The sequence below is a fragment of the Limanda limanda genome, chromosome 4, assembly GCF_963576545.1.
Source record: "Limanda limanda chromosome 4, fLimLim1.1, whole genome shotgun sequence".
NCBI lineage: Eukaryota > Metazoa > Chordata > Actinopteri > Pleuronectiformes > Pleuronectidae > Limanda > Limanda limanda.
In genome coordinates, this window is record NC_083639.1 from 12,500,315 (window position 1) to 12,512,461 (window position 12,147).

General features: G+C 44.7%; 2 protein-coding genes across 2 annotated transcripts in view; one reads left to right on the forward strand and one right to left on the reverse strand.

Annotated features, from left to right (window-relative positions):
- The window catches only part of ppfia4 (PTPRF interacting protein alpha 4), a 54,596-nt gene extending 53,136 nt beyond the window's left edge, over nt 1-1,460 (forward strand). Inside the window, exons 26-29 of the mRNA XM_061069894.1 lie at nt 159-334; nt 870-938; nt 1,027-1,213; nt 1,402-1,460. Coding sequence (XP_060925877.1) covers nt 159-334; nt 870-938; nt 1,027-1,213; nt 1,402-1,460 — 491 coding nt within the window. The remainder of the gene's footprint in view (nt 1-158; nt 335-869; nt 939-1,026; nt 1,214-1,401) is intronic.
- Nucleotides 1,461-4,126: 2,666 nt separating this feature from the next.
- myog (myogenin) lies at nt 4,127-5,731 on the reverse strand. The gene is made up of 3 exons (XM_061070227.1): nt 5,180-5,731; nt 4,399-4,498; nt 4,127-4,245 (listed from the first exon to the last, which is right to left on the reverse strand). The coding sequence occupies exons 1-3, from the start codon at nt 5,711-5,713 to the stop codon at nt 4,127-4,129; spliced, it is 753 nt and encodes a 250-aa protein (XP_060926210.1). The 5' UTR covers nt 5,714-5,731.
- Between the last annotated feature and the right edge of the window lie 6,416 nt (nt 5,732-12,147).

The following is a 12,147-nucleotide window of genomic DNA, read 5'->3' on the forward strand; positions in this document are numbered from 1 at the left end:
TCTCTCTCTCTCTCTCTCTCTCTCTCTCTCGCTCTCTGTCTCCCTTTCCACTTCTCTTTTCTCTAAATCTATTTGTTTCTATTTGTTTTTAATGTTAATTGCACTCACTGCACATCATATTGAACCATAAATCTGAGCCCCTCCCTCTTTACGTTTAGATGTGTTGGTGTGGACCAATGAGCAGGTGATCCACTGGATCCACTCCATTGGTCTGAGGGAGTACAGTGGCAGCCTGTTGGAGAGCGGCGTTCACGGGTCGCTCATCTCTCTGGACGAGACCTTTGACTACAGCAGCCTAGCGCTCATCCTGCAGATCCCTATGCAGAACACACAGGTGGTTATAGAGGAAAGATTTCAAGTGTTGTGTGAGCAGTGCTTAAGGATAGTTTGGTCCATTTTGTGGGCAGACGCAATGATTTATGAAATCTCAACATCTGTATAGGATATTGTTCACAACATCTACATTTCTAGCAATAAGATTATAATTTATATCACGACACTTTACTTTCTTTGGCAGTGTGGTTTGTGTTCAGCCAGCATTTTGCTTCTCCACCTGCCAACACGCTGCCAACATTTAGTACGGCTTCAGATTTGGTTGTTCTAATATAAAGAGTTGTTCTCACTCAGAATTCACTTAAAACAGTTCCCTGATCACAGGCGTCAGTACAGATGACTTGCCCAGTCTCATAGGTGCCTGTTTTTGGCAGTTTAACTGCAAACATGATGGTTTCTAAGAAGTAGAGGAACCACTTTTTAATTCCCCAGGTATTTCAAAAGCTTCCGTTGACATTACGGCCTCAGCTTGTGTTTGTTTTTTTGGATCCTGGTTGGTGAGCTCACATCGTCTCTGTGTCTGCTCTGTTTTTCAGGCACGGCAGGTTTTGGACAGAGAGTTCAACAACCTATTAGCTTTGGGAACTGACCGTCGACTAGAGGAGGTGACCTTTCAAGCTGCTGCTTTGATCCAATACGATATTGTTGAAAAAGGTCAAATGTCTGACCTTGTTTTTCTCCCTGTCGCTGTAGAGTGGGGACGACAAGTCTTTTCGACGCTCTCCGTCATGGCGCAAGAGGTTTCGGGCACGTGAGGGAGGGGCGGGCCTGGGGATGATGGCAGGCTCCATGGAAACACTGCCTGCTGGATTCCGTATGCCCTCCATGTCCATGCCGCCCTCTGTGAATTTGGTGTCCAGGAAACAGCTGCAGCCTGAAGGTTAGTTTCAGTGCTAACCAAAGGATTCTACCTCGTTTATTTTGTGTGTGTGTGTGTGTGTGTGTGTGTGTTTGTGTGTGTGTGTATCTTTGCTTGCCATTCTCTCTGCTTGTTCTGACTGACTAACTGCATGCTGTGTCCTTTGTTTCCTTTTGTGCCCGTGCCCCTCTGTGCCATATCTTCTCAAGCTCCTCCCCCGGCGCCCCCGAGACTCGACCCTTCGGCCGTGCGGACCTACTCATGCTAACTACTCTCTGCTTACTAACAGGGGCGCTAATGCTACCAGGTAAGCTAATGCAACTCTACCTGACACTGCTGTACTTCCAGCTCTGTGTGCTTTTAAACAGTATTTGCCATCTGTGTGGCATATGGAGGGATTATGGCTTAAACTTTACTGTACTTATACGTGTAAACGGCTGATCAGAAATATGTTGCTCAACCACAGACAGTTTATAAAGATTGAGGACATTGTCTCACTCTCCTCTCTCTGTCCCCCTTCTCCTCCTCCAGTGCATTCTCATTACCTATATGGACACATGCTTGCGGCCTTTTGAGAGTGATATGCCAAATCTGGAGAGGAAGTCCCTGGGTACCACTGCCCAGCCTCACCTCCCACCTTTCACCTCTCACCTCTCCTTCGGACACGTGCAATACAGAGGCCAACTCTGATCTTTGAACTCTCGAGAGTGCTCATTGGCTGCGCTCGCTGCTGTAAACGAGACTCGTCCCAGTCTCTCCCAGTTTACCCCAGTGCTCCCAGTAGCCTTGTTGTTGTGGTGTTGTGCTCCTGCTCCCCCTGGTCTCAGCTGTGGGTTCTCGTGCTGGTTCTATTAGTCTCAACATGACCAAGTTCAAACCAACTTTGCTGTGTCATCACATCCAAGTTGCACTTGTTGATTAGTGTAAAAAGAAAAAAAGATTTAAAGCGACGATGAGCAGCTGTTGATTTGGACTTGGGAATGATGAATACTTGTATAAATGGAAGATCCCACTGCACATTGCCCCTCTACCGGTTATGCAAGGTATTAATCATTTATCGTCTCTGTACATAAAATGGATGAATTATGTTTTTTATAGAAATATTATATATATATATAAATATATATATATATATTGGAAATATATATGGAAAATAATATAATAGTGCTGTATGAAACCCATTGCCCTGTATTCGATAGTGACTGTTCTCTCTCTCTCTTTCTCTTTCTCTTTCTCTCTGTGTCGGACCTTTGTGCGTCTTTTGCTGTATGCTGTAAGTGTGTGAATCTTTAGTGAGAGGGACTCACAAAAGACGGGGCGTGTTTCTACAAGGACTCTTCACAGGTTCATGGGTCCAAATTCAGACTTCACTCTTTGCTTCTTTCTCTCCAGTTCTTTTCTTTCACTCCTTTTCTTCTTTTGACACCATGTAGCTGTTAGATCCCCTCTCTCCACCTCTCTCGCCTTCTGTATGACACTATGTAGCCTAGAATAGAGAGAATCCTTTAATATGAAGGTCTGTGTGTGTATGTGTGTCTGCGTGCGGCTGTGTGTATGTGTGTGTGTGTCTGCGTGCGGCTGTGTGTGTGTGTGAGTGTGTGTGTCTGAATGAGTCTCTCTGCTCGAGACTTGCAGAAAGGTCGTACGTGTGATGGGCCGACCCCAGCCATTTGACCATGACTATTTTCTGTGAATGGGTAGTGTGAACACTGTAGCTCCTCTCTGTCGATTCCTTAACTCTTCTCTCAAATCAAACTGTAAACTGCTGCTCAACATCAGCCAATGATATCCACATAATACTGCTCAACGTGACGGACTCGTTCTGATCCCGTCCCGTCGCCTCCCGCTCAGTTGCCATAGAGACGTGACAGTGAGCAGTTTTGACTCTTGGCTGACCAACTCCTCATCCAATGAGAACACAGCATATGGAACCAGTGAAGTGCTGGATGGGTGTACAATCTTTTTCTTTTTTTAACAGTTTTTCCAAGGTGTCTAAAAGGTGTAATGTGCTATGTGGCAGCTATGAGTACTGTGTCTTTATTCCAGGTGTGAAACAATGCTGACAAATCAAGATTTTATTATTTGGCTATTCAAAAAAGGTGTACTGTATTTATGACACTATATAGACATAAGTAAAGCTGTTTTTTTTAACATAAATTGTGTTTGTTGTGTTCTTTTAAAAGTCGTCAAGTCAGTCAACAACAGACAAACATATTGAAAATGGTCTTTATTGCAAGAATTGGACAGAAAATATCACTTTTTGGAACATCTACAAATACACAACAATCTTAGTTATAAAAGTCAAAAATAAGTTAGCAAAAAATAGAAAATAAAATGGCAAAACCACTCTGTAGAAAAAGGGAACGTATTTACATCACTAGCATTCAGTTTAAATTAAGCAGATCTTGGTCAAAACTGCCATGGTACATATTGGCCCCACAAATAAAACTCATGTTGTTCTAAGCATAAAAGCACACACACAAAGAATGAAAGATCTGGGAAAGGTTTCGAAAAGATGGAAAAACTTAAATTAAGTGAGGATGAAAATAATTTTTCTAATTCCTCTTGAGCTCTATCAGACAGGAGACATGTCAGAGATCCACGCTAGTTCCTCGTTGTTGTTCATGCAGCAAACTGGTTGAATCTCTAGTTATAAAAGGCTCCTGTGGGTCTGACAGGCAGGTCTAGACCACAGAATAAGGCAGGGAATAATGGCAATAAGGCCTTGTTGTGAACAGGATTCAGTTTGGCTGGCACAACCATAGATCCGCACAGTTGCAATCCTAATATATTACAATTTTTTTAATTTAGCACAGGATGAAACGTTACAGCTGAAAAATATATTGAATTGGACTTTTTTCCTCTAATCAATTTTTAAATTTTTCTTTTATTTTGTGGATCTCTGTGCATTTATGGGTCAAACGAGTGGAAGGTCTATTTGGGAATGTCCACAGGAAAGGCCACGGCTGCATCCGCTGCAGAGATGCTTTCCACGATGGAGGTCAGCGCACGCATGTTCCCCTGCTCTGGAGAGTCGGAAGCACTCAGGAGATCTGCAGGGAGACACAGTCACACAGTCAGTATCAGAGTGACAGCACACTTATCTGCCCATGGTGTCATTATGAGTGTGTGTGTGTGTGTGTGTGTGTGTGTGTGTGTGTGTGTGTGTGTGTGTGTGTGTGTGTGTGTGAGTGAACTCTACTCACCCTCGCTGCCGTAGCTCTGCGTGCACTGCTCTGGAGTGCTGCTCCACTCCGGGCTACTGCAGCAGGTGCTGCCTGAACTGGGCTCGCTTGACGACGACACCTGTTGTCATGGAAATGAACACAGAAGTTGCCGTCAGTCACTGTGTTATGACACGGCACACCCTGCCCCACAGAGACACACACACACACACAAATACACACACACACACACACACACACACACACACACACCCACACACACACACACACACACACCCACACACACACACACACACAACACCACTACTACGAATGCATGTAACCCCTCAGAGACAATCTCAGTTGGATTACGTCAGTGAGAGAAATCACTCCTTACAATTAAAAAACACAGATGAAAATAATAAAACAGATCTTGGAAGATCATGAACATTTGACAGCGAGGGTGGTTACTGGATTTTGGGTTTCGGCACCTGTCTCATCAGCTTTTTACCATGAGAAAAAACATGTTTTCTGAAACATTACTGGGCTGATAACCGAATCATGACTTAAAACACCACTGAACATGAGGTAAAACACAAAAATATAGATCCATCAATTCATCTCCACAACTGAACGATCACTTCCAAAGCCAGTGTTTGAGTGGACTAGTTCAACAAAGTCAATAATTCATTATCTAGTGATGTCTGTCTCTAATGTTTTTTGTCACAGCATCACCTTTCCTGTCACTTTCTGTTTGTCTTTTGGCTCTGTTCTCAGTGTTTAATATGTGACCTTCTCCTCATCCCTCCTCTGTCCTACTCACTCTGGCCTGAGCCGTGCTGGGTCGGTAGTGCAGTCCCTGCTGTCCTGTCTCAGTGTCCTGCTGGTTGAGGGAAGACACCAGGGCCTGCAGCCTTTCGATATACTGGATGGCGCTCCGCAAGATCTCCACCTTGGGCAGCCTCTGGTTGGGGTTCATCAGGGTGCTCCTCTTCAGAGCTTCAAAGGCCTCGTTCACCTTCTTCAGGCGCCTCTTCTCTCTCATCGTGGCCGCTCTCCGACGGTCCATGGTCACTGTCTTCCTTTTGCAAAGCTTACAGGCCCAAGGGAGGCACTGGCCCGGGCAGTGGGCCTCGGAGTGAGGTGACATGCTGGACGGAGAGGCTTTGTCCTCTGTTCCAGTGACCCCAACTCCAACACCCCCAGACAGACTCGTGCACAAACCCATCATGGAGTTCCTGTCCTGGTAGCCGCCTTGGTCGTACCCCCCGGGCAAGCGAGAGGGGAAATAGTTGTCCCCTCCTTCATAGAAGCGCTGGTCAGGGAAAAAATAAGGGTTGGTCTCGAAAAGCTCCATACTGGACGGCACTGTGGTCTGGATTTGAGGGAACGAAGATCCCTGCTTCCCCTGGAACCTCTCTTCTGTGATATGGTCTTCGGCTGGAGCGTGTGTTGGGAGTGTACGTATGTGTGCGTGCCTGTCCTCGCCCCCTTGCCTTTAGTTTGTGATGAGTGGAAGACGTTTGGAGAACAACTGGTGTGGAGCAACTGTAGGCTGGCATTTAAACCCCTCTGCCTGCTGTAGGATCACAGGGTTAAATTTAGCACGAGCCCCCAGAAACCTGACCCGACGTTTAGCTGTTGCTGCACATCTACACTTCACATCTCTGTTGGGCCCTGCTCTCGGGGGCTTTGGGGCCCGTTTGTGTTTATGTGCGCGCGTGTGTGTGTTTCTTAAGAGGCCAGGATATGATCAAGTTCCAGTGGAAATGGGAGAGATAATCTCGGATCAAATATGCCTGTTTTAATGAGCTAATCCTAGACTAACGTCTCCCTCCGTGACACCATACATGTCCCCTGGCATCGGTGGGTAGGTCGGGGGGGTCCGGAGACAGCTGTCACTTCCACTGGGAGCCAATGACATGCAATGACGAGAAGGTGTTCAAATCATAGTTGTTGATGGGAAGGAAATGACGCCCGAGATTGTTGTTTACTCAAAACTAGGTCACAGATAAACACTTGTTCTCTGTTGTGAAGGTTCAGAATCATGAATGAGGTTGATGTCAAATATGTAAAAGCTCCGATGCCACACAGTAAAAGGGTCCGGCCGCTGTGGGCGTGTCTCATTTTGATGTAACCACATTCATATCTGCTGACACTCCCTCTAAGAGGATTGTACAGTGACCTCAGCATCACTGGACTCTGAACCAGACAAGCCTGTGCAGGACCGAACACAGAACTGTTCAGTAAGTTAAACGCCCACTTGACACCGGCTCGCGTTACTCTCAGAATTCAAGAGAAAGTAACGAGTCGACCACTCCGAGGAACGGCCTACGTATGTCCTGTCCTCTTCCAGTCAGCCGTAGCATTAGCGTTAGCCACCAGGTGTTAATCCTACCAGGACATGTCTCACCTCATAGCTCACCAGCAAAATCAGATCGGCTTCCGCTGTAGCGCGGACGAGCAGCCAAGACACACACTTCTGTCAGCAGAGAAGGGGACTGGAATGACAAGCATAGTGTGAGATGTGTCACATCCCTGTGTATCCCATGTCACTACCACAGGTTAATCACAGCAACACACATATCTGTCAGGAAACGTTTGCTGGAGACAGGGGGACTGCTCTGTATCGTGGCTATAAAACCTATAGAGACGTACTGGTGACACAAGACAAGCCAGAGCTTTGTCTCAGGTCGTCATGTCCCAATCCTTTTACTTTCATCTACATGTGCTAAAAACAGTCTTCCATCGTAACATACAGTAACACCATAAGTTTATAAACACACTTTAAATGTTCAATGAGAAATAGTGAGAAGACAAACCAGTCTAATATTGTCTTGTTATATTTAAATTGGTCAAATTACATCACACCAAAAGAGACAAAAGGCAGTAAATGGTTATTCGATCGATGTACATCTAAATTGAAAATAATTCCTTTTAGTTAAGTTAGAATTGTATTATTTCTTTCGTTTTATTTCCCTTTTACCATGCTGGTTTCTATATGAATATGAAATTCCGCAGAGATGAATAGAGGACTGTCTGTGAACTGGAAACAGTGACTAAACTTTAAAGGATGCATACATTTCATTTAAGTTTGTGTTTTTCTTGGTCATTACATGGTGCATGCTCGCTGAGAGGGAATGTTCACTGGTAAACCTAAACAGAGCAGAGCTGTCATCATTGTTTATTCTTTTTTTACATATTTATCATAAATAAATGCTGTGACATTTCAAAAAACTATCATATTAGTGCTTTAATGAATGTAAGTGCACAGGACACCGATATAAACTGCTCCAAAAAATGAATGGAACACTTAATGGTCACAGTGTCACACCAAGTCAGTTTAACTTTAGGGTTATCTTCTGTCCGTTTAGGCACAAGTCACAGTGATTAACCTGATTTGGTGCAATTTAAAGTGACAACAGGTGCAATGGAGAAGCAAAATCAAGACAACCCCTCTAAAAGGAATGGTTTTCCATGTGATGGCCACAGACAGCTGCTCTCTCTTTAGCCTTGCTCACTGATTATTCTATAGTTAAGTGATCTGCTAGTGTCCTTGTCACTACTGGTAGCATGAGGCTGTACCTGCAGCCCATTGAGGTTGCACAGGTAGTCCAGCTCCTACAGGATGGCACATCCATACGTGCAGTCACAAGAAGGTTTGCTGTGTCTCCAGCACAGCGTCTAGAGCATGGAGAAGATACCAGGAGACTGGCCATTACACAAGGGGAGCTGGAGGACCGGGTAGTAGAAGTCAACCCTGCAGCATGACTGGTGTCTGCTCATTTGTGCGAGGAGGAACAGGAGGAGCACTGCCAGAGCCCTACAAATGACCTTCAGCTGGCTACACATGTGCATGTTTCTGACCAAACTGTCAGAAACAGTCTCCATGAGATTGGCATTGGCCAGTGAACACCAGAACTGGCAGGTCTGCCACTGGGGCCCTGTTTTCTTCACAGATGAGAGCAGGTTCATACTGAGCACATGTGACAGGCGTGAGTCTGGAGAAGCAGTGGTGAACGTTATGCTGCCTACAAGATCACACAACGTGACCGGTTCGGCAGTGGGTCAGTGATGTATCCTTGGAGGGTCGCACAGTCATATCATAGCCAACAGTACCTTGACTGCCATTAGATACCGGGATGAAATCCTCAGAGCGATTCTCGGACGTTACGCTGGTGCAGTGGTCCCCGGGTTCCTCCTGGTGCAGGACAATGTCCGGCCTCATGTGACATTGATGCTATTGACTAGCCCCTCGTTCCCCTGACCTAAAATCCAAATTGTGCACCTTGAGGACATTTTGTATTGATGCATCCGACACCGCCATGTACTGACAGACATGTCACAGAAAGTCCAGGATCTCACTGATGCCCTGATCCAGGTCTGGGAGGAGATCCACCACGACATCATCCGCCAACTAATCAGGAGCATGACCAGATTTTATCAGTGCATATCCAGGAACACGGAGGCCATACAAACTATTGAGTCACATTATGAGTTGCAATGACGAAATTTACACAAGTTGGATCTGCCTGTGATTAAAACTTTTTACTTTTTAAACCCAGGGTATCACAGGACAAACATACAGTACAGAGACAAACAATCATTCACTCTCACATTCACACCTAAGGTTTATTTAGAGTCTCCGATATGGACTACGGGCTGGACATGCAAGCCGGACTACCTTGAGAAAACCAACACAAACACTAGGAAAACATGCAAACTCAACAGGAGCTTAGTTTATTATTTACGATAAAAAGTCACTGCGAAATAAATATATTTGTAAATAATTTGTTAGCCTGTATTAACTGTTTTATGTCTCTGTATAATTTAAAAAAATCAAAAGTTGTGATTTAAAATATAAATAATGTAATGGCTTGTTGAACATATCATAACATTTAAGATGTAATGACTGCAGGCAGCAGACTTCCAGCTCTGGGACTGGGTGACAGCAGTGGTGTGGCCTGGGGGTCGTGGTCGGGTCTCGGGCTTTGGCCCCGGGTTTGGGGTTGAGGCGGAGTGGTAGCTTGGCGCAGGGCTGACAGGTTAGTCCGTGATGGATAGTCACTGATGGTGGAGCGAGTACAAAGACGCCTGTGTTGGACTCAGGGGTGAAGCAGGGAGGAGGGGTGGGGTCTGCAGTGTGTCAGAGTCACTCATAACCCTCTGTCATCTTAACCCATTGTCAGCAGAACTGGAGATCGCGTGTGTGTGTTTCTGTGTGTGTCTTGTCGCAATGTCGGCCGCACACTTGTGTCTCGTTTGAGGAGCAAGTCCCCTCTCAGCATTTCTGAAGTGAACACTTGAGATGCAGTAAACCAGGGAGGAGTGTGGGTGTTTACTCACTGTGTGGAAATACTCTACAGACCTCAACCCAGTGAAGGACTCATAATAACAAAATACATATCAGATCAAACATTCACCATAACAAGTGGCAACTGAGATTACACCTGGATTTGTTGCCTTATCTTTTTCTTTTAAATGTATTTTATCTGTGTTATGTGATTTCTGTGTGTCTTGTGACTGTTGACATTTTTTTGTATGCTGCTGTCTTGGCCAGGCTTCCCTTGGAAAAGAGGTCATTGTATCTCAACGGGACCGACCTAGTCAAATAAAGGCAAATAATAAAAATAATAATTTCATTTGTCTTTTTAAAACTGGTACGTCTATATTTTCCCTGTTTGTACCTGATCACCTACAATTTTTTTCTTCAACTATAATCTTACTTGATTTAATTATAAAGCCCATTCAAATAGCTCACAGAAATAAACAGTAATAAACCTTTATAAGAAATTATTTTTGTCATGTTTGAAAACGGAGAAACCAAGTTGGTTACACTGAAGAACATGTCTGTACATAACATACATAGTATGTGTGCACAAGGGTTTACGTGCCCCATTTGTGCGTGTTCATGACTATGCGTGTGTGTGTGTTTGTGTGTGTGTGTGTGTGTGTTGGTGTGTGTGTGTGTGTGTATGTGTGTGTGGGCTGTGCGTAGCGGGGTTTGCCCTGTCACTGCAACACTGTTGCACTTCTTGTCATTGACAAGCAGCAGCACATTGTGGGACAGCTGAGCGGGAGGGAGGAGGAGGAGGGGGAGAGGGATCAGGCCTCTTCACCCCAGGTTAGCCTCAAAATCATCACTGACCTGGAGAACTGACATCCGAGCGCACACTGGAAATCTCAGAGACGTAACAGGAGAATAACACAACAACAGTAAAGGAGAAGATTAAATGTAGATAAACCAGGACCTCTGTCCAGTCAGTTACATTGTAGGATACAATAACCACAAAGTCAAAGTCATTCATGTGATGTCAGGCTGTGATGTACACGTCGTCTATTTTCCTAGTAACTAATTCATTTAGGGCAATTTAGAGGGAAATAATGGACTGTGCTTTGGGATAATTATTTTAGTTTGTTAAATCATGTTGACATTTTTTTGAGGAATCCGAATAATATATTTTTTTATCCTTAGAAAATGCATTCTTTGTTTTTCATTGTTTGAATAGTAGGATTAACTCCAGATTATCTGGTGATTGTTTGGAATAATTTACAGACATACGCTGGCTACATTTTCCCAACAGTCACTACCAAACCATTGTGATAATGCAGCTGACGTTGGGCGAGAGGCCGGTTGCATTCTGGACTGGTCGCCCACACCGACGCAGGAAGAACACGCAAACTCCACACAGAAGTTTAGTTCACTAATAATGAATGTTCATTTCTACATTTTACGTTTGTGTCAATTTGACAAAACTTGGTAAAGCTTTATGGCATCACTCGTACAGTTGGTAAACAAACCTTAAGTCGTTTACCACCTCATTACTAATGTAGGGTACTATGGATGTTTGTAGTAGATGTGATATGAACATGAGCTTGTAGACAATAAACAGTAAAAGAAAATAGAAGAGATTAGAGAAATAAAATGAGGTAAATGAAAAACATGTGTCTGCATTACTTAACTGTCTTAACTCTGGACTCGTGCAACAACATCATGTACAAGATGAAGAACCTTTGGCAGAGGACACAGTCGCCATAGTGACAGCCAAAGTGTGACGCTTCAGAGCCTTTTCATTCTGTCACCATGAGAACTGCACGTCGACTACTGACGACTGATATCAGTTTGTCAAACAGCTGAAAGTCTCTCTCTGAGATGATGGTGATATTACACCGACTATAATATTAATGGTGTAAGATGACTAAGCGGTGAACTCCTCCCAGATGATCATCAAATCAATCACCTTACTACTGTGAATCAAATGAATGGGACCAGTCCGAGCTGAATACTACACAACTGTGAGCCCCTCCCCAACTATTTCTGTTGAGTAATGAACCTTGCATACGCTGCAGTACTGTACCATTTGACTGATGTCTAAAGGTGATGTGACACTATTACTGTCCTGGCTAAACATCGGGAGAATACGCTCATTCATTCCAGTTCAGAACGAAGCGCCGCACCTGTGCTCTGGAGGCACTGGAGAAAGCTTTCAAAGTCAGGGGGGCAACAGTAGTTCTGTAGCCCAGCCATGCTGCTGCTCACTGGGGCTTTTATCGCAGCGTAATCCCCTACAACAAACAGAATGGCTGGCATGTGCATACGCAGCTGTCGCAGTCTTAGTGCAAGTGGTGTCATGTTAAATCGCAAGAATGGACTGAGCCCCTGAGCCATCCGCTGCCCTTCCCTTCGCTGGCATCCCACTCACTGTGAGGCTCCAGCACACGCAGACAAACACACATACATACTTATACTTACGTGCATAACCCACTTCCCACTAACATACTCTGCAGCAC